Source organism: Epinephelus fuscoguttatus, linkage group LG13 (assembly GCF_011397635.1).
Source record: "Epinephelus fuscoguttatus linkage group LG13, E.fuscoguttatus.final_Chr_v1".
Classification (NCBI taxonomy): domain Eukaryota; kingdom Metazoa; phylum Chordata; class Actinopteri; order Perciformes; family Serranidae; genus Epinephelus; species Epinephelus fuscoguttatus.
Window position 1 is genome coordinate 24,140,080 of NC_064764.1, and position 23,855 is coordinate 24,163,934.

At 38.7% G+C, this 23,855-nt stretch overlaps 1 protein-coding gene across 1 annotated transcript in view; it reads right to left on the reverse strand.

The window, feature by feature from the left end:
• Nucleotides 1-23,855, reverse strand: part of LOC125899927 (glypican-6-like) — a 146,897-nt gene that overhangs the window by 105,880 nt on the left and 17,162 nt on the right. The window contains exon 2 of the mRNA XM_049594597.1: nucleotides 8,983-9,141. Within this exon, the coding sequence (XP_049450554.1) occupies nucleotides 8,983-9,141 (159 nt within the window). The remainder of the gene's footprint in view (nucleotides 1-8,982; nucleotides 9,142-23,855) is intronic.

Sequence of the window (23,855 nt, forward strand, 5' to 3'; positions counted from 1 at the left end):
CGAAATCCATATAGCACTTAAGTCAAAGACAAATTTCCCTTCCCCAGGGACAATAAAGTATATCATACCGTATCATACCGTATCGTATCGTATCGTATCGTATTGCACCGTAGTTTATCGTATCATATCGTACACATAGTTGCCACCTTCCACACATTAAAACTGACCTAGAGTCAGTCGGCTATTGAGAGAAGTTTGCCTAAAGAGCTATCTGTCAGAGAAAGGTTTCTTGGTTAAATGGTTACATGGTTTCGCTTGAAATAAAGGCAAAGCTCTCCCATGTGCCTTCAGTCAATATGCCTGAATCCAAAATGTCCACCTTCTGGACTTGCGGACTGAGCCCTCGCAGACTTCAGACGTACGTAAAGTCTGCAAGGGCAGAGACGCAAGCAGCTGATAGACAGCCCTGGAGACTGTTCTACTCGTTGCCATGGAGCAACAATTACTATCATTGTAACTGTTGTCATATTCTGTCTGCTCATCTGTCCCTGTAATTAACAAGATATAAATCCCAAGTATAGGGTTTGTTTTGTGGGTGAACAGAGTACATTTCTATATAACATATAGACTGCAGATGTTCATATACAGAGATGGTTGTAAAAAAGGACTGGGCTATGACTAAGAAAATTGGGTAGTCCTTTTAGTTACATCAGAAGATCTTCTTTTGTTGTTTTTCTGCCACTTTTCTCACCTATATATTTGGCATTACACTGCACTACCTATAGGGTAGGCTGCAATAATCCACGATGCATTTTGATTCCCCTGTATAAGTCTATATTCCTACATATTTCTGCATCATGATGTTGATTATTATTTCTGGCCTACACGATTCACATATTGTCTTAATAGGCTACAGTAATTATTTTACTTTGACATAGGCTTAGTTTTTTTCGTCAGCTATTGAAAAGAAGTACCAGGTCACGTCAGTATTGCAATTTATTGTGGATTATTAAATCAGTGAAGTCTGCTGATGTCTGCACCCCAAGCGGACTCTGGAAGTCTGCAGAAAGTCCACTGGAGGCCCCTTGTGGCCTGGATGAATTGTGAATTTGGATAACCTAAGCCCTCCCACACTCCCAGAACTCGTAGAGTCTGCAAGTGCAGTACACTCCGGACATTTGGATTGAGCCTATGACACCAACGTAATACTGAGTGAACTTTACTCAGTATAGTTTTTTATTTAAGTCTTAGTGTTTTACCTATAGATTGTCACAAATTAATTGCATATGACATTCAAAGGATACATTATTAACAATCAGTGTCAAATAATGACGTGAATATAAAACAGAGTTAGAGCAGATTATAACACTTCATATACATATTTCTTTGGGTAAATAATCCTACAAAATCATTACAGGAGGTCAAGACAAGCCATTGTCTTTTGTGGTTTTCTACTCAAAGGTAAGCAGACATTGCATTTGTGTCAGTTTTGACTCAAATATTTTTAGTGTGTAACAACAGAACTGATGCCAGTTTGTGCCGGTTACCAAATACGCCTATTGTCTTTATAAACTGAAAGGATTTTTTTTTTTTTTTTTTTTGGACAAGCAATTACAGCGTGGGTCTGTAACTCCAAAGAGTATCAATTGTGGAGGGTGGACCACATTAATATTCTGTTTGGCTTCCCAGTATCATGCTGTTCATGGTCAGAGGAGGGCCAACAATTGATTAGCAATTAAGACCCCTGACTTAGTGTTTAACGAGCAAGTGGAGAAGAATGCTCTGTGCCAGCCATTTATCTAATTTCTCTGAGCAGGTGTTTCCTGGGGTCTTAGGGATAGAATCAGTGAAAACAATGAGAATACTCAGACGTGATTATTGAGACATAAATCAGCAAACAGTCAAAATGCATTAATAAACTGCAGTAATTGTGGCTGTGTCTCTGCCACTGATTTTTCAGACGATGTTATTTCTCTCTTAGATTCACACAGCTGTGCTGTGCAACACGGGTTGTTGTGGATATTTCTGTATTTGTGCTCGGTTGGTCTTGGCATAGTCGAGACTGTGCCCTCTCGCTGTGACACGTAGGCTGTGGTGTCAGGTATGCGTGGGCTGGCCAGCTACTGTCAGCTACAGTAACACTCATCACAAGCTCTGCATAAAGAGAATACACACATACACTGACTCCGTGTAGGTGGGACTCCAGAGCCAGGTGCTAAATAGATGGTAAAGAGCATCTAAATGATCTAACAGCTCTGTATTGTTTGGATATTTAACTACGTGTTCAGACTCAGTATCAAGGCCAACACAATTATTTTGGTAACACTGCTTTAAGAACAGAAAATACTGCTTGAGGAGTCGGAAAAAAGCAGAATCTTACTTACAAATGATGCTTAAAATACTTAAGATGCATTTTTGGTTTCTGAGTGTCTCCTGCTCAAAAACACAAAGTTTTAAACATTCAGATTCAACTAACGATGCATAAAGATAAGGGTGGAATTCAAATCCAGCAATCAATATCTCAGATTTCCAGAGCGGTTGGTCAGCCGAGACCCTCAGCAGACACAAAGTCTCCAGACAGCAGAGGGCTACAGAGCTGAAACCTGCATATGGCATCTGCTTTGACGCTGATGAAATTATGGAGAATGGCAGCAAACCCCAAGAGGAACAGAGGTGCCTGGAGTCATGCGTCTAAGTGCTGCTAGACAAACCCCATTTCCTCCCTCACTGGAGTCCTCCTTATGACATTCACTATCCTGACACCGGCTGATCAAAGTAACACTTATTTATTTATGCGCGCTTCCAGGAATCACATGTGGGCTAAAGAAGTGTATATTCCTGGAAAAAAGAAAACAGGCAGACATCACCATGGCATTGTGACATTGAGTTTCTGGGCAATGTGCAATCATCCGAGAGTTGCAAGCTGTAACTGATAGTATTTGTTTCATATAATATGTTGGATAGTTTGAAAAAAAATGAGCACAGAAAGACAAGGCATTGACTGGTGAGTATTGAATTGCGCTATTAATCACTCAAACATTATTCAGTTGTTGACAGTGGATATATTTAGATAGCCCAATATGAAAATCTGTGCTTCGACCTACTTTTGGACAAAGATTAGAATTACTTTGGATTAACTGACTCTTTGAGAGCGCTGCTGTTCAATGCTGAGATCTGAGAAGAGGTTATATTCATGTTGACATAATGCGTCTTATTTTATTTATTTATATGGACAGCATGTTAACAGATCATACAACAAGCTGTGAATGGTGAAAAGGTGAATGTCAGCAGAAAGAGATGCTGACACAGTGTGCATCGTGTAACAGTCGTATAATGTGGACCTAAATAACCCCACATCTCATAAAAATGTGTTATTAATGTTAGGAAAGCACCAATTTATTTGCCGTACATCTATAGCACCCGATATTTGCCTTGTTGACTGCCTATCTGCAAATAAGATGACATTCACTGATGGCAGTGGCCAACTTTTTTCTGTTATGTCACATTAATTTTTGTGCAGGCTAAAAGGAAGGCTCCAGATTTACAGCATCCTGCCATCCTGAAGACAATAGAAAACATGCTTTGGATGAAAAGATATCTTCCCCCGGATGCCTTCTGGACAAAAACAAAAGCTGTAAACTCACCATCAATGTGTCAGGAAACACTTATTTTTGTCCTCATATGACGACATCACATTCTGGGTTTGTTGCACCTTATACGTCATTCTACTTAACTTAGACCTTTGTCCTTGATTGTGGACACTTTTTGTGCTATCTAGTGGCAGCAAAAGCACAATACACTAATCCATGTAAAAACAAAGATGGCGGCCATCTCTGCCAAGTCAGTCGGCAGCTGATCCCGAAACAAAAGTGGACAAGGTACAAAACCTGGGGAATTGCCCATGGGTCTGACAGCCCACTGGTCCGACATCCCATTGTTCCGACTATATTAAACACATTGTTCCGAAGTCCACTCTGAAATCATCATGATGCCCTGTGGTTGAGGTCTGGTTAGGTTTAGGCACAAAAACCACTTGGTTAGGGTTAGGAGAAGATCATGGTGTGGGTTAAAATGAAAAAGAAAGTGACAAACACATAAGCTGTGAGCCTGCTTCGCCTCAAGCCTTTCCCAGCTGACCCAGAGCCGGTCGCGGCGCACCATCAAGGCAGAATTACACCCGCCAGGAGCCATTCAGCACCGCGGACCGTCGGACTAATGGGATGTCGGACCAATGACACGGACCCCAAAACCTGACCTTGTTTATTTACGATTAATAATGTTTGTAGTTTGATATGGCAACTAATTTGACCAATTTTAGCAACAGTAATTATGTTTTAGAATCGTCTCATTTGAGGACGCTGGAACTTTATTATCGTCTTGTTTGAGGATGTGGGGAATAATTAGGTGAGACAGACTGTTCCTACAGACAAAGCATTCCTTGCTTGGAGTGTGGAACAAGGAAAATTCATGCTTCTTGTTTCTAAATGAACAAATCACAAGACTTTGTTGCAATTAAATAAAACAAAATTTGTTGCATTATGCGTAATTTAGTTTTTGCACAACAATGTTCAGGTGAACAGTTTTATACTTTATTACACACTTGTGACTGTTTAGATAAACCCATTATCCCCATACTGTATGAGGACATCATTTTTTTCTCCAATACTACTTCCTGTTCAAAGACAATATTTAGTTTTTATCCTTATCAGGTCCTACTGAGCCTAGATAGATAGGGGATATTAAAAAAATGCACACCAAACAGAAGCTGAGGTCTCAGGAGGATATAATGTGTTTGAACTCTGTTCACAAAGAGAAAGCATTGGACGAAGATAAATTCTAATGTTGTCATGTGTTCAAATGTAACGAGAAGCTTAAATACAGTGGTTTTGTTTGAAGGAGAAATTTGTTGATGCTTTCACAACAGTTGAAGCAGTTTAATTAAGTTTTTTTTTTTTCAGGTCAAAGAAAGTTAAATTAGTTAATTAATTAAAGTTTTCATAAATTTGTATAATTGAATTTAGGCTCATTCACAGATAAAGGGCTGAATGACTTTAAAACAGTTCAGTTATTTTTTATAAAAAGATTTTTTTTTTGTTTACGTGGCACAAAACGGGTGAATAAATACCAACCAAAACAAAATAAACAACCACAAATGAAAAAACATCAGTACTGGCTATCAACAAAATTGTTGACTTAGACATCAGTATCAGTATTGGCTCAGAATTTCACAATTCGTGCATCCCTAATTTACATGATGGAATCATTAGGGGTGGGAATCACCAAAGGATCCACGATTCAATATAATCACGATACTTAAGTACAATATTATTGAGGTTCAGGTGAAGTTTCAGAGTCCTCACATCCCTTGCGGAGATCCAAGGGGAGAGTGGGTAGCAACACTACTCCACCTAATGGAGGTTTACGGTGCCCCAGATTCAAACGTCCAAAAACACATAATTGAAACCACAAAATATCTCCATACTGCTCGTCCGTAGTGATCCAAGTGTCCTGAAGCCACGACATAAAAGGTTGTTTGGAAAAATGTCATTTAAACTCTGTCTGGGATGTGAGGACTCTAAAACTTCACCAGAGCCTCCCTCGGCATATGGGTGAGTAGATAATGGCTGAATTTTCATTTTTGGGTGCACTATCCCTTTAAGCAATTTTTGCAGCAGCAGCAAAATGTCTCTAGTGTACTGAAAAAGCAATTGATTATATTATTCTCGTAGGCCACCTAAAGTTAAATTTGTATTTGTGATATTAATAATTCATTTAATTAAAAAAAATCAATACTTGGCACTGAGTATCAATACGATACTGTCACACAAAAATATCATGATACTATGCTGTATCGATTTTTTCCCGCATCTCTAGGATTCATAGGAAATATTCTGTGGTGGAAAATAAGCCTTAAAATAAAACCCCAAATAACAGACAAGGACATGAAATCAGATATCCTGAGGTTTGCCAGTACTGCTGCTCCATAACCATTGAAGATGGGGAAAAAAAGTGTGACCTTTTATTAAAAACAACAACACATTTGTTGTATTGTAGTGTTGATAAAGTCAATTTTGCATTATTAGTCTGAGAACCCTTTGCTCTGTATTGGAAGTACAATTACTACTCAAAACCAATTTTGTATTCAGATGTAATTCAAGATTCATGGCCCCTGGTCCTCTCCATTTTCACAGACTGTCATTTTGCAATTTAAATTCCAAGATGACAAGCAAGCAAATAGATTTAAAATACAAAGCAGAAAAAAATGTCAGCAGACGCACAGTTATAAGACGCCTGATTTACTAATAAGTCTCAAAATTCGATTTTTGCACGTGTTACAACATGAAAGCAGGAGGGTTGTTTTTATTCTAATATTTATGGAAAGTGTGATGCAGGAAGGAAAGATTCTGTATTAATGACAATAAATGAGATCCATACGATACACAATAAATGAGACTGATTAGTGCTTATAGATGAAAACATGTTAAGTACAGTACATAACACCATGTTATTCTGATGATTCTGCTCCTTATGTTGCTTCTAGTTGTCTGAAGAATAGACCTCCACAAAAGTCTAGGCACATATTAAAAGCATCTTCAAACTTTAAACAAGATTTTTATATTTTGTGGTCTCAACATTTCTACCTTCTTTCTCCTGTAAAGCACTTTGTGTCCACTCTGTTGGAAAGTGCTATAATAAATAAAGTGTGCTTATAGTGGCACTGAAGAATTGCCCATTCATTCAGTCAAGGTTGCCAAAGTATGATGGTTACATGGTTGCAGCTTTGCTGTTTCTTCATAACAAGACATGGATGTTTTTAAACTAAACGTTTATCAAGTGCAGGGAGCAAAACCTTGACCCAGGGTTTATTGCATATACAGCATTATGACAAGTACTAATAATAATAGTGGCTACCGTCTTATGTGTCTCATCATGCTTAATGCACATTAAAGGAAACATTCACCCCAAAATCAAAAACAAATATTTTATCTCTTACCTGTAGTGCTGTTTATCAGTAGATTGTTTTGATGTGAGTTTGCTGAGTGATGGAGATGTCTGCCTTCTCTGGAATATAATGGAACTAGACGGCACTCGGCTTGTGGTGCCCAAAAATATATTTCAAAAACCAGACAGCAATGTCTCTTTGCAGAAATGATGACCTGCTTACTCAAGATATTCTACAGACCTTGTTGTGAGCAGTTTCATATAGGAACTATTTTATTTCTACTGAACTGCACCCGCCAACCTTATCATTGTGTGGAAGGAAGTGTGCATCTACTGCTAGCTAATCTAGCACCACTGAGCTCGCTAATGTTACAGCTTAGCAAAGGAGCAGGATGAGGTACTGTTCACATTTAAACTCATTCCAGTATGTGTAATTTGGTACCCAACACTACCTTATTTTCCTTTGTCTGTACTAACAAAATTCAGTTTTTGAACAAGCTGCATGGTGATGTAGTCGGCTAAGAAGCAATTCTACTCCTCTGCTCTTTTCTAATCACACATGGAGCTAATCTTCTGTCTCTGTCTGTTCGTGAGTGTATGTGTGTTTGCCTGCTTAGCAGTTGCTGAAAAATACAGAAAAGAAACTGGACCAGATGCCGACACTACCGCAGCAGATCAGGACTGTAGTTTTAGTTTTGGCTAAGCCATCGGAGTGGCTATGGAGCTTTGTGGCTCGCTTCCCAGCTTTTGGGCGCTTCCGCCTCCTGTCTGAAGTTGAACCCAGCGGTTCCACGGAGCTCCTCTGCCGGCCTCGGAGCTCCATGGCTGGCTTCCAGGTTTCCGGGAACCTCTTGTCTAGATCCAGTGATCAGTGTCTCGGCAGTGCCAATGTAAATCAGTTGGTGTCCCTAAAAGTTCCAAGTTCTGTACCCAACCCTACCAAGGAGGAAACCGTTAATGATTACACCTTGCACTGTCATGAGCACAAGACTCTCATCCATGAGTAGATGCACACTTCCTTCTGCGCAGTGATACGGTTGGCAGGCGTAGTTCAGTAGAAGGAAACTAGTTTCTACATGAAACTTCTCACAACAAAGTCTGTGGATTATCTTGTCATGACTTCTAGAAAGAGACATTGCTGTTGAGTTTCTTTTTGGAGAGAAGGCTACTGTACAGGCGATATCACCAACACTCGGCAACTCACACCAAAACAATCTAGATTGATAAATAACAACTACAGGTAACAGGAAATAATATGTGTTTTGATTTTGTGGTGAACTGTCCCTTTAAGAAAGCATTCAATATCCGTTAATTAATAAAAGGATCCATTAGGGAATTTTTCTTTAGAAGATTTTTTCCTTCCATTCAGTTGGAAAGAGAATTCAGTTACAGTAATCTTTAAAATGTTTCTGGGTGATAACTCATAAAAAGGTTTTCCGCTGCATTTCTAATAAATCGTTTGACAATGCTGACAGGTGGCTATGCTTGACAATTTTCGTCTCCACCACCCTTCACTTTTGTCCACAGTGATAAGCTTCAGCTTCCCACACAGTGTAATGTTTGGAGCTGGAGGGATTATTATTTCTCATTAAACTGTAACAAGAAGGAGCTGACTCCATAGAGAAGGATACCAACAGGGAGAGGTGGAGAGGTACACTGAGCCTCAGTTCAGTAATGAGTACATCCCCTCCCATAGCGGAAGCTTAGTGGATGTGTGATGGTCAAGACAGTCACCATGGGGCTACGACAAGATCACACACAGCACCAGACCACCAAACAGCCTTAATAATGCAGAGTTTGGCTCTGTACCGCTGTTCAAGCTGTCAATCTGCTGTGCAAGAAGCCATGTTTGTCTAATCCAACAAGAGGGTTCTCCACTCCAAGGCATATTAATGAGATTTTCACATCTCGTCTCCTCTTGAGGGAGGACAGCTACAGAACTACAAACAGTGAACCTTTTCAAATTAACACATAGTCTAAATCCTTTGATTTTCCTTTTTGCAGCATTTTGTTCTACGGTGAATGACCATTTAAAACGCTTGAATAAAAGAGGAGAAATGGGAAAATTAATCAGCATTAAGTAAAAAATAGAAGACTTACCATCAAATCTTTTATGTCTGGAAACAAAGGTGCTTCTCAATTCATGACTTGTTTCATCAACCAGATTCTCAAAGTCCTGCTTGCTCTGTTGGCCAAATTTGTCCTCCATTTCCTGGGTGCAACATGTGTTTCCCTGAGGACATACACGAAGATGTTCACCTGCAACAGAGACGAAAACAAGAGTTTTTGTATCCATGCTGAAAGTGACACTGACTATACACAGTCTAAATGTAACATGACTGGAGTATAATGTCATGTATAACATGGACAAAGTTTTTTGTTTAAAGGCCTTTAATATGAGAGGGTCTCATGTTAGAAGCCTCTGTTTTTAAAGAAATTAGAACCTTCAACTTCAGTACATTTTTAAAACTCACAGGAAATTCTGTCACACCAATCCTGAGCTCTCATTCCGGCAGGTCCGGTGCTTAAAACTACACAATAATTCAATAAAACTTTTACAGCACCAGCTCCTATTTTGAACACATAATCATTGGAGCTGATAACAGTATTTAACTTTATATTTTCCTATATAGTCTTCCATGTAAGGGGAGAAAATGTGCAGGGTTGCGGTCCCAAATAGCCACCATCAGGTCTTAATTACACACAGTGCATTCAAATTAACAGTTTGCTAAACCTCACCGCCACTTAGCTACTGTTGCTATGCCTGTCAAGCTGTTTGTTCTTGCAGGGCACATGTGCCATTTATAATGATAGCTATGGCAGAATTGTAGCTCAAAATTCTTAGAATGACTTATTTTTAATCAATGGGTCCTTGATTTCAGACAGAGTGGACAAGAGCAGGCATCTCATTTCTAGCTGGTGACTGTTGATTATGTCACTAGTAGATTTAATCAGCTGTAGCTAGCCGCAGCTCATTCAGTCTACCAATCAGCAGCCACAGGGAACCATAAATGAGCTGTAAATGGGTACCTAACAACCACTGATCCCCATTGTTTGTCCGGAGAACTCCTTCTACTTTGTTTTGTTGTACATGACAAAACTTGACCACATAAGTTAAATTCTTTTCAAAATTCACAAATACTCTAGTGTCTGGCTTAGGGCTGCCACGATTAGTCGACTAATTGATGACTAATCAACTATTAAAATAATCGGTGACTATTTTAGTAGTCGACTAATCGGTTTGAGTCATTTTTCATAGAAAAGTACTATAAAAGTACCCCAAAATACTCTTACTGCAGCTTCTTTCGTTCAGATATTGGCAGCTTTACACACTCTCCCGTGACAGTGAACTAAAACCCTTTGGCGTGAGTATGAAACAAGACATTAGATGACATAATTTTGGGGTTTGGGCGAGACAGACCGACATTTTAACACGTTTTTCGATGAAATGATTAGTCGACTAATCGAAGAAATAATCGACAGCCCGCCCACAACTTATTCTTGCACTCCTCCTCAGATAAACATCATACATAACTTTCCATGTGTGTGGGTGTGATTTCCTGCCGTATCCCAAAACTTGCGCCTATTTTCATCTTAATACTTGGTGTTTGACCACAACTTGTACCTGACAGGGAAACGACACCTGTTTCCCAACACTGTCTTTTGTTTTTAGGTCATTCTGTTCTTGTCACTCTGTTCCATTCAAGGTTACTCAATTTTTAGTAAACATGTTTTGCTTCCAACTTGACCTTAAGGGTCAAATACTTCTAGGCCTTTTGACCACTGCAGGGCCAGAACAGCCTTGCCCAAGGGTTCAACTAGATGCCTAGACTAAGAGATGCCAGGTTTTAGTAGTAAGGTTACCAATGCTGACTTCATGTAAAATTCTGCTTTAGAGGCTTTTTCCATCATGACCAGAACAGTTTTCTGATTTAACAATGAATACTTACTGGTGCTATGTTTAAAGCTATTGAACACTGGGCAAAAAAAGTCAATCAGCAGCTTCAGATCAAAACAATCTATATCAGGCAATGTGTGAATAAATGTGTAGTACCAGTGAGAAGTAGACAGACTGAATGTGGAATAATAGACATATCGTTGACACTTATTGTTCTTGAGACATGCCATGCTGTTCATCTGTTATGTAAAAGGATGGACGTCTATAGAATATAATTCTTCACACAACAAAAGGGAAAATACTGGAGCTGATGTTACTATGCAATGATTTTATTGGTCCGGCCCATCTGAGATCAAATTGATTGGGCTGTATGTGGCCGATGAACTAAAATGAAATTGACATGCTCTGGTTTAACCCATTCACACTTTTTCCTTGTGTTTTTGTTTTTGTTTCCAAATACCCTGCAAAACCAAAGCCATGGTGTATGTAACATTTTGTGGTGTCTCTCTTGAGATATGGCACCACAAAGGAGCCGGTAATGAAATACAGTAGCAAACAAAAGTGGGATTTATTGGCCACCATTTTGTGATGTCAAATCTAACTATGTGTAATATTTCAGTATACTCAAATGGGGGAACCTCAGTTTGTTAGATATCCTTTTAAACATTTGAACACTTTTTAGCACAAAGCTATATGAAAAATATAAAGGGGTAAGCGTAGATGTGCTTAAACCACCTGCCAATGAATTACAGTTATTCTTATTCCATATTAACCCTTGGTAGTTCACAAACCAACTGACCAACTGAAATTCTTGTCAGTGACCATTTACCTCCACTTAAAATTTGATATGCAATTTCACTTTAAATTTTCTCTGAACAGAAACTTAGTTGCTAATTTCAGAAATGGACAGAGTAAAACAATGCCTGCCCTTTTACCTTGTAGGATTTTTAAAATGATTTTGTGTGGGAGAGGAACACTGGTAGTGTTTCTCATTTCGTCTGACAATAAGAGGTACTCCTTGCAAGGGCTTATCAAAGTTGAGCCAGTGGGGAGAACAGATAATACATTCCTTTAAAATATTCTCTGGCATTACATAATTGATGACATTGGGAAAATACTGAAGTGAATCAAAAGTTAATGATCTACATCATTTCATTTCCCCAAGCAGCCATTTTAGAAGAGCCACAGATAAAGCACACTCCGACTTTAGCAGCATTTATTTCTCCATTTGACAGTCCAAAATTTTTGGAAGTATACTGACGACAAAAGATTTGAGAGAGCACAAAACAAATTTGAGCGCTACTCAATCTGCAAGTCAACGACTGGGAATTGTGCGAATCCATTTGACCTAATTTGAAGTGGAAGTGAGGTCTCCTGTGCCCTCTGCTTTCAAAATGAAAGCATTGTTTTTAACCACCTGGTGAAGACAAAGCAGTATTTGGTGTCCATCTTATCTTAAAAATCAAAATGCTTAGTGACACTGAACTCCCGTCACATATTTATGAATGAAGCTGACTGTTACTTCTGAGCAGAATGTTACCCTAAAAAATCTAAAAAGCCTCATATGAAGTGTTTGTATTGCTCTGAAGAGATCCCACTATCCTCACAGGTTAAAGAGAAAACCAAAATTACTGCCTCACAGTTGTATGCCTCCGCCAACCAGTCAGGTTGCTCTTTACATCCATGCCTTTTCAGAATCCTATGCAGCCATGAAAGCAGACAATACATCTAATATGAATGATGCTGCAAAGAAGCTACGCATTCTAAAACGTGGATGCTTCACACACATCTTTAACCCGGCAGCACAGAAGATCTATAGATCAGCACAGTTTCAAGATGGACACCAAAGATTAGTCTCACCAATTCAGCATCAGACAAAATGTCTTCACTTCTGTTCCTGTGTTATGATGTTGAATGATGGTGAGAAAAGTGCTTCTGCAGAATGTTATGATGTCACAGTGAAGCTGTCCTTTGACCTTTTGGATATAAAACATCAATTTATCCTGTAAGATATTTGTGTGACATTTGGTTGTAGTTAGCGTATGAATTCTTGAATTATGGCGAAAAACCTGTTTTGGTCACATTGACCTTGACATTGTGAGTTATCTCATCAGTTCATCCTTGAGTTCAGGTGGAAGTTTGTGCCAAATTTAAAAAAAAATCCTTCAAGGTGTTCCTGAGATATTGAGTTCACAAGAATGTGACAAATGTGAGGTCACAGTAACCATGACCTTTAACAACTAAAATCTAAACGGTTCATTCTGGAGTCAAGGGGGATGTTTGTTCCGAATTTAAGGAAATTACCTCAAGGCTTTCTTGAGATACTGAGTTCATGAGGATGGGACAACTGCGAGGTCACAGTAACCTTGACCTTTGACCACCAAAATATAATCAGTCCATTTTTAGGTCCAGGAGGATGTTTGTTCCATATCTGAGGAAATTCCCTCCTTCTTGAGAGTGTGGATCGACCGATATGGTTTTTTCAGAGCCGATGCCGATACCGATTATTATAAAACAGAGATATCAATAGCTGATATTTACAACCGATATGTCTGCTGTAAAAATAAATTTGCCACAGAATTAAAAAAATAAACACTGACAAAGAAACACCAGAGGCAGGATAAAAACTCTGAATAAAGAACGAAATTTTAGATCTTTCAATAAATAGGAAAATAAATAAATTAAAAATAAATAAATGAGTAAGGAAGATGAAGAATATGCCAGCTGAATAAAAACAAATTAATAAAAATAAATAAATACACAATAATCATGAATACAAAATTTAAAAAATAGAATGAAAAACAATTAAAAAATAATAATAATCATAAAATAAATAAAGGAGAGCTCAATTAAAAGCCAGGCTAAAAAAGTAGGTCTTGAGTTTGCTTTTAAGAGCCTAGAGTGGTATGTGTGGGCAGTGAGAAGCACGCCAGAGGCAAAAGCCCAGCCCAGCTAAGGAAAACAAAACTGTATATTGGCAAATTGGTGGAAAAAAATCACTGATACCGATAACCCTAAAAATTCATAATATCTGCCCCGATAATCAGGCAGGTCGATTATCTGTCAACCTCTACTTGAGATATCACATTTTTCCCCTGTTAAAAGTTTTTTTTGGGGGAGTTTTTCCTTATCTGCTACGAGGGTCCAAAGGACAGAGGGATGTCGTATGCTGTAAAGCCCTGTGAGGCAAATTGTGATATGTGATATTGGGCTTTATAAATAAAATTGAAAATTGATTTACAAGAAGAGAACAGATGGACAGACTGACAACTCAAAAACACAATCTTTCGGCCACGCCTGTTGCCAGTATGGAGGCTTGATCATAATAATACATTTATTATGGGCTGTGGCCACATTCAGAGACAACATTTTCAGAATATGCGTGACACAAATCCGACATACCGGTATGATAAACTAGGAGACGGTAAGGGGACCAGTTGGATCGTTTGAATTTGGTTCAGCTTCAATCTACAGTGCAGATCCACATGCCCACAGTGATAAAAACTGTAGGCTGAACTATAATGCATACAGGTATATAAATCATGTGTCTTAAATCGTCATGTGACTTATAAGAATGATATTTCACCAGTTGTCCCCTGCACATATATTACAATCATATTTCTTTTCCCTCCACAAAGCACAATCAGATTTCAGTTTCCCCTCAAAAAAAGGTGGATCTAATGTACATCATCTACAATCAGCATGAGCTTCCAATCAGGCGAGCAGCTGTAAGCAGATGGCAGCTGTAAAATTCTCGCTGCATGCAGCAACAGATAGATTGCACAGCAGCAGAACAAGAAATGGATTTCACTTAGTGAGCACCACACTGAGTGAGCAACAATATGATATGAGCACGAGATCATTTTGCACATTGCCATCTATAAATGGTAACATGAGACAACATCTTAAAGATTCAGACTGCAACACCCAGAATTTGTGGAACATGTAATGAGCAAACTGCACCCAGCACTGTCATGTTTACAGCCAGCAAACTCTTCTACAAAAAAAAAAAAAAAATACCACAGTGAAAGATAAAGTGTTCCAACATATATTTATATAAATTGATTCTGAATAATTTCACTCAACTCCTACATAGTATCACAGCACAGACCAATAAAGCTGTCTATAAATGCTGCACCCTTGTGCATACATATATTCAGCATTCACAGCTGCAGAGTTTTGACCTTTTGATGACTTCAGGAAATGTATAAGCACTTGCTGGGGTCTTGCAGATTAAAAACATATCAAGAAACACATACAGAATGGTGTGTGGCAAATTAATATCAATCAAACAAAATCAAACAGCAATTTTACATCTGTATAGTACACTATGAAGCAGAATAGGCAACCCAAAACAGTATTAGGTTAAGCTAAATACTTAACCCTATAGAAATCAACTACAACACTGAAGCATATAAGTAAGGGATGCATGATATATATATTGTGCCGATAAATTATCGACCAATAATGGGACATTTTTAAAATCATGCATTATTCCGATAATTAGTTCCGATAATACGTAGCCATACTGCTCTTATTGACTTAACAAGGGCGGCACCTATACTGTGGTAGATGTACCTTTAATCTTGGTTTGCTAGCTGCCAATACACACAGACAAGAACAACAACACACAACAACGTCTTCCACAGTTCCAGAGGAAGACAATGGGATTGCGCCGAGGGTCTGATCTCAGACCGCCCGATACAGGTTAGACACAGCTGAAGGACTGACTCCAAAGTGTTAGCACAACTAATTATTAGCAGCATCCAACATCCAACACCAAGCTTTTTAAAGGCTCGACACTGTTGTTAAACTTATTGATAACCGCTAGCTGTGTGATGCTACAGTTAGCGAATATTTGTATCGTTACCTGGCGACCCAGTCTGAAGCACGTCTCTCTCACAATTTCCCTCTCTGTTACCGTTAACTATAAATTTAATACTGATTAAAAGTCATTTTACTTTCACATCCTTGTATTAATTATGTTCATCTAGTGTAGGGTCATATGGGGGCACAGGCGTTGAGGGGAGGTCATTTGACGTCAGTTGTACATAAACTACAGGTTATACACTTCTTTTTAGTATACAAAAATGTGAAATTATCAGTTGTCATATCAATTATCGGCCATGAGAAGCAGGTAATTATCAGTCATCGGATGAAAAAATCTGTATCGGTGCATCCCAATAGAAGTATTGTAAGACTAAATAAAAAAGGTCTACAACTTTCAACTTTTTGTTAAGTGGAACAGTCTCTCTATAACACAGGAAAACATGATTTATGTTTGTCCTCTATTGAACTTAATATCAGCTGACAAAAAAATAAAAGAAAAGCTGTGCATGCAATGCTGATAATTTCATTTAAATGACGTCCGGTAAGTACAGCAATGTTTGTATAGCATGTGTGGGGGGTGTTGGTGTACGTGTTGCACATTGGGGGCAGTGAGAGACGCAGGAAGAATGAGTTGCCGGCTAAGGCAGCACAGGCTTGTGAAAAATAACAACAGTGCAGTTAATTTCTCTTTTCTCTCCATAAACTGAACATAAATCTTATTTTAACAGACAGATTAACTGTAGGCTACAGGGAATGGCAAGTAGCGAGGGAACATCTTTGTGTGTGTTGCTCGGCACAGGACTAAACAGAAGGCGGTGAAGAGAAAAACACTTGTCTTATGTCCTGTTTATGTTGTATGAAATTTGACTTTTAAATTGTGTCATTATTTTCACCATGGGTGTTTGCTTTCTATCAAAAAGCGTCTTTATTTGCATGGAATTCAAATGTGTGATTAAGAGTGTGTCATTATTTTCATAACGGGAGTTTGTCTATAAATGTACGCAACATTAATGTTCTATGTCATTTCACAATAGGCAGTGGGTTTTGTCAAGCATGTGAATGGGGAGTGCGTAATTTCCTTGAAAAGTACATTTTTATGGTTCTGTAAAAGTGTCCAAATATTACAGTAGACACTGTCAAACTAAGGAGACATTTACACACAGTATAATCTAGGGTGTGCAATGCATCCCCACAAAAAGGCTTTGATCTCAGAAGAAAGGGAGACTCCGGTGCAAATATGTCACTGGAACATCCAGGTGGACCTCCCATTGCAGATGTTAGGTCGAATAAGGGCCTCTGTGAGGATCATAATTACAGCATCCTAACCCCGCTCTCCGCTGATCACGCTTGCACCGACTAACTGAAAGCAGCCGAAATTTGTATTTAAAATCCCTTATTTAAAAATAAAGTTACGGATGGATTTAGGAACTTCATTAATATCACACACCATCTACCGGCAAGTCCCTTGGGCTACACGTTTGGAGTGCAGCCTTTTCATCAGATATGTCATGAGGAGAAAAAAATCCATCTTGACACAACAAACCTACGGTGTGCTACAGCAGTCTCAACAGAGCAAAAACATCACTTAAAAATAAGACTGTCGTACATCAACATATGGGAAGGAGCTTTCAAGGGACTTCCTCACTCAGCAAAGTGCCACAACCTTGCTTACCAAGGTTAAAGCAGCACTGTGGCTTCCCAGATAATTCATCTTGTAGAGCGCAGAACACACATTAGCAACAGACAGGATGGAGTGTGGGCCAGACAGTTCTTTTACAGCAAAGAAAAACTGCTGCATCTCAGTTTGTTATAAAGACTTCACAGCAAATTAGATTTTCTGGCGTTATTCTTTATTGCGTCAACATAAAAAACACTGAAACCAGCGATGAATTAATTCTACCAACAAGTATGGCCTGCACCAGAAGTCTGATAGAGCAGATTCATTTTTGCCATAGACCTCTATTGTAGTCTAAAAACTAATACTAAGGCATTAGCGGCTTCACAATGAACATGACACTGCACATTATTATGAGTCAACCCAAAAGCTCAATTCATGGGGCTTGAAATAATCCCATCAACTATTTTTAAACCTTTCTTAAATACATATTTCAAAATATGCTGCTCTACATGCTGTCCATGTAACCTTTGGGAGAATCTTAAGATGCATGAACACCACAGACTGGAAAATAATGGGCATAGCCACAGTGACATCACCCATTTGTTCATGGACTCCCATTCTGAAGCCTCGAGTTTGACAGTGAGGGGCTGGATCTGATTTAGAAGCCGAGGACACTACCAGTAGACAGCCTGTCAATCAAAGCAGCCGGCCCTTAATTATGCATAACTTTAAGTCTTAACAAAACATAAGCGGGTGAGTTATATAAAAATTAAACCCTGTGCAGTTGTCGTCAAGGCGAAATTAGCTATAGAGACCAAAACTGTTTTTGTATCAGGCTGTAAACATGTTTATTTCTGCTGTAGAGTTGGACATTTTCACAAAACTATGGGGATTGAATGGCTGCTGGAGCCAGTCTCAAGTGGCCATTCAAAGAACTGCAGTCATTGGCACATCTATGTTGCATTTTTCAGGCCTGGAGGATGCCACTTGATGAACACACATGTGCACAAACAACTGGAACACCCCGGCAACCACCTATGAAAGGTTGCTCTTGAAATGTACTACTAGTTACCCTGTTAAAATGTAATAAATCCATCAATTTGACTATTTGTAAAACTTAAAAGTAATGTCAATTATTACATTTGATTACGCATTTTTCAAACTGGGCAATAAGGCTGAAAAATATCTGGAAATAGGCTACACCAAAAGACGGCATTCCTGCATGCCAAAAAGATGCCAAGCTTAAGAATGAACTGTTAAATTCTATGTATAAATGTTTCACCTCTTTTGTAGTTACCAACATTTTGTATGGAACTGTAATTTATTTACATTTTTTTCTCAGTAACTGCAACTGATTACAATTACATTTATTTTGTAATTTAATTACATGTAACTAGTTATGCCCGCTCAATGGTAACAGCCAGAGCACCATAGAATCACATAAACCATAGCAACCAACGGGGAAACCTTGGCAAACACTGTAACACTTGCAATATCCTGGTAACTCCCTTTAGAGTCCAGCTGAAATCAAACTGCATTAAACTGAACTCATTTCCCCCTATTTTTTCATCATTATTATTTTTTACATTAAAGTCAGACACCCCAAGTGTAAACATAAGTTTTTTCAAGCACTGGTAAATTTTGAGATGTTGGGCTATTTTGCTTTGATAATGTGTCTTCTTTCAGACTAGTGTAAAGAAAACATCTAAAATGCACATTTAAGTATTTAGTTTAGATTTCTGTTTGGGAAATCCATGCAAAAAGCTTGTATTTAATTAGTTAAATACAATTAATTAGTATTTACAAACTTGTGATACAAAAAACAATTGTCTTAAAGTGAGTAAGCAGCAGGTGAAGGTTTACTGGCATATATATTAGTTAGATTTTTTACTCAAGTGTCTATCTTTGTCTAAAAATGTATGGAATTTGACAATACATATTTTTTAAAGGCTGTTTTCCCAAAATGTGTTTTTACCCTCATACTCTGAGCCGAATCTCAACTTCAGTTGCACTTACATTCACCAGATTTTCCAGATTTCTTCCTGTCTATTATCTGAAGGTTTCTACACAGTTCAAAAACACTCATAGCCTGGTTAACATAACATTTCATTCCTCAAAACATGGCATTTTTTTTTTTTTGAGATATCCGAAATTCCCTCTGTAAAAATCTTTGACACTGATATGTCAGCAAAAAAGACAACAATTTTTAACCTGACTGTATCTAATGTTCAGGTTTTTGTCCTGGGAATGCAGCAATTTTTTTGTCATTTGCATATCTAAAACATAAAATTTCAGTTTCATGTACTTGTAATTTGACCCCAAAACTTGTAATTTCACCTTTTCCACCTGGGGTGTCTCCCCCTAATTTAGTTTACCGTAAGATATCCATCTAACGTTGCACAGTCAGAGAACTTGCAGCCAATCAAATCTTTGACTAAAGTAATGTACAAACATCAGTGTTGTTCAGTCTGCCACACAACACCAGACGAACGGTTACAACCCACATTAGCTTTCCTAACTAACCTAAAAAACGTGAACTCATGTCTTGTCTTCTACCTTAGCTTGCTGAAGGAGGAACCAAACAAACATCTATCATGGATGAGTGTGTTATCAATGTCATTTTGTAACATTAATCTAAACCTGCAACACATTAAACAGCATGTAACGTTAACGCTTAACCCTCCTGCAAATGTCACTTTATTCATGACTTGTAAACTACTGCACAGTGTAGCTTTGTTTACTTGGGTGCAGTTTCCCTGCACGCATTCAGATGTAGCTCAGGCTGCTGTCAGTCAAACACGGACATCACCATGACCCTCCTGGGTGGCCAAGCCAGGGCCCACGATCACAAGGTTCACCTGGGTCACACTCTACCTTCTACCCTCTATTTTTACCCTAAAGTCAATTTTACTGTTCTTTACTGCAATGGTGATGTGGTACTTGAAAAGGTGGGTGTACTACTAGGTAAATGTAACCTAGGAGGAAATGGAGGAAACTTGAATGATAGGTGGGTATACTGTACTGTAAATGGCTAGAAAAAGAGGTGGGTTTACCCTGTATACCTGTGTATACCATTCACTACACCACTGCACTACTATATTCTGTATGTTAAGATTTAATAACATGCAGTGGACTACTCATCTGCCTTTTTTTAACCCCTCTTTTTGTACTTATACTCTTAACTTTAACATCCCTTGGACGATTATTTGCTCATTCCACAACACAGCACTTTCACAATTTTTACGCCTTCCTATATTTTTTCATATTCTATTGTAAAATGTCTAAATTCTATTTCAAAGTCCTTGTATGTGCAAACCTACTTAACAATAAACGATTTCTGATTTTGATTCTGGTGACAGTGTGGTGTTCCTACAGTGTTGTCTCGCTGTTACCCCTTAAAAGAACTCCTTGACATTCATTTTGCTTTGTTCTTTTGGCGGATTTAGTCTTTTCAATTATTTCTTAAAACAAAGAGAAAACAAATTTGTGGTTAATTTTATAGTTAACGACTGCAAAAAAAAGCTGCACAATACATCTGACGTAGATCTTTTTTCATAGGTACTGTGCTACAGTTGATAAAGGCTAAACTACTGCAAAATGGGGAAAATAAATAAATCTGTTGCACTGACATGTTAAGGCTGAGAAGCTCTTTTGTAAATGTTGTGTGTGTGTTCTATTTATTTCTGAGTCGTTGGCAGGTTTGCCACGTATGACACAGAAAAGGATGGATATCTAAAAATGGACATTAATTTAGTTTGTTGTCTGGAGTTAACTGAATAATTCATTTTCCTGGAGTTGAACCAGCAGCAAGCATCTTTGAGAAACACACAGTGCAAGGTAAGTTTACAAAAAAAAAAAAAAAAAGACAAGAGTGACGTCTGCTAATCTTAGCATACGGGACAGGACTGCTCATGTTATTCATACTGTAGTCAAATCGTTGACAGCGATGTAGGTATTTTTGTTGCTTGCTCATTCTCATTTTCTACACATTTCTTTAATCCTTCCACCCTTTTCTTCATCTCAAAGTACACGTAACACTCTTATTCTTCTTACAGTCAATACTCCGTCAGCTGCTTCTCGACTTGAAAGCTTTTTCCAGCAGTAAAATTCATCGAACAGCTTCTCCAGCAGTTGATCGTGCTGCATTTTCTTCAGAAAAGGCACTTAACTCCTGGAGTGACTAAATTTGGGATATAATTTTCTGCTTACTTTTTAGTATCACCTCTAAAAAAATCTAAGTATATAATGGAGGAGGGGAAAAAGCCTTGCAGCATAATCCACTTCTCTGTCATTGATTGGTGTGCCCAGTCCCAGTAAGTTAAAGTCACACTTGTGAACAGTAGCTGTGGTCTGCTACACTGGAGACAATATACACATATGTCGCTGTTTCATAGCTTTGGGAGAAGGGATTAAAAAAATCTGCGGCGCCATGAGTAGATGGAGATAAGAGTTGACGATGCCCTCAAGTCCATTGCCAGACTTTATTGGCGGGATACAGTTCCATTGTTGCATTTCTATGGAAGTCAGCAAGTTTCTCCAAATAAACTGTAAACTGGCACCGACACAGTCCTGTATTTTCTACCATTTAAGTACACTGCACAACTACAACACATAAACACCTAATCTACTGTTATGGCCGCAGCTTTAGGCGGAGGTGAAACATTAAACAGCTTGTCGGTGTTGCTTAATTGTCCTCCTGTCTCTCGTTGACAGACATGCAGACACGCACCATAAAAAACAGAGCCAGTTAGTTTTTTGTGTAACATCACAGAAGTTCGGATGCCTGTATGGATTTTAAAATATGTTTTCTATGATGAAGTTTACGAGAGCTGTAAGATTTTTATCAGCTCTTCTATCACCCCAGGTCCCATCTTTGGAACGGAGAGACAGAGCGATGTGAGTGTGACCCATGAGAGTTGCAAAGGGGTTTGTGGAAACAGTTGTGAAAACAAAAGTGTTCTTCAAGTAAATGTCTTAGCACAGCTTTGGGATAGCTTGTTTCTTTACACATTGGCTCTGCACCAAGTTGAGTCTTATGCAGATGGGGTGTTGTTTGTTTTTTCGCTGAGTATGGTACCAAGTCTGATTTCCACCTGAAGCTGTCTGTGATCCTTAGCAGCCATACTTCAGCAGCAAAGGGGGCTTTATTTCTCCCACTAACAGCCTTGTATCTAAGGTGGCCTTTGGCAAGTCACTCCAAAGGAAAAGAGCTTGGAGGGTGAAAAAAAGAGACTTGTCCTGGCCTGACCTCACTGTACCAACCTGCTCCCTGTCCTTTATTTGTCCGGGGCCAACAGCAGGATGCATAACTTCGCTTTGCATTGAGCCGCGGCACCAGATGTTTAACATGCATAGAGAGCAGTGGATCCTGCTCGCATTAACATATTAATAACAAAACAAGAAGCGGATTCAATACATGATAATGTTATGTCACCAGTGTTAACCATGCACCAAAACTGTGAAAAATGTAAATGAGAGAGATTTACGCATGCACACGGTGATTTATTAACACCTATACAAGCTGTCATCATAAGTCGCAATTATTTCATGTCACTCCCATGTCTGTAATCAAATGAAGTGTCAGTCAAATCAGCCAGCTCATTATCACTGCTGATAAAGCTCTGCAAAAAATATTTAAATTCTTCCTGCACTGCAGAGATGCACTCACATTTTGCAATGTAGCCTATATCTGCCATGTGATTGGATTTCAGCACTGATTATTTCTTTTTATGGACTGCAAATACAGCACAGATAGCACTGTAAACCTTTTCCCAACCTTCATCAGGGTTTTTCACATGTAAGGTTTCTCGATGGGAATTTGTTTGTGTACTTGTCCAACATTAAACATCAATGCTATTTGGCTCCGTCTTGCAGAGGCACGCAGGTAAAGCAAATTAAATGTGACAAATTTAGTCGAGAGGGCATATATAGGGAGGATGCAATCAACAAAAATAACACCTCCATGTCCCTTTAGAAAAGAAAAAAAAAAAAGAACATGACTTTAGAAATAGTTATGTCGCCTGTGATATGCTCTGTCGAGCACTACGGTGTTTTTCAGTCTATATGAAGACTGCAAGTGCTGTAGGACCAAGTTCAGGCACATACCAGCAAAGGCAGGCCAACTCTCAGAAGTATTCATCAGTGTACCTGGCCAAAGAGACCCACAGCATATGTGCTCTGCCATCTGCTGTGTCCCATGGTTCCCCCTGACAAACTTTTTATGGGTTCACACTCAGACCTAATGAGATCAGCATTCCTTGTGTCAGTGCAGCTTCTTCGGCTTGTCACATCACTTCATCACCTAAAGGCAACTGTAAGGTCATCCCAATTCTGGAAGTTTTTTAAAGATATAGTCCTACAGTTAGTTTCCTCTCATGTCGAGCATACACCAGAGGACTTTGAAAAGACTTATTAAAGACTAAAGTCTGACTCCCTCTCACATCTAAAGTAAATGTGATGTTTTTTTGTCACACACACTGTAAGTTTTACAAAGACTGGGGATCTTGCAGGGTCACTATTTACAAGTCTACAGCTAGATTCCTTTTGAGATTATTTCCCATCCTGCTCTTGGTGGAAAACTCTGCACCAAATTCCCATTATTAAGGCATATTAACAATTCCTTTCATG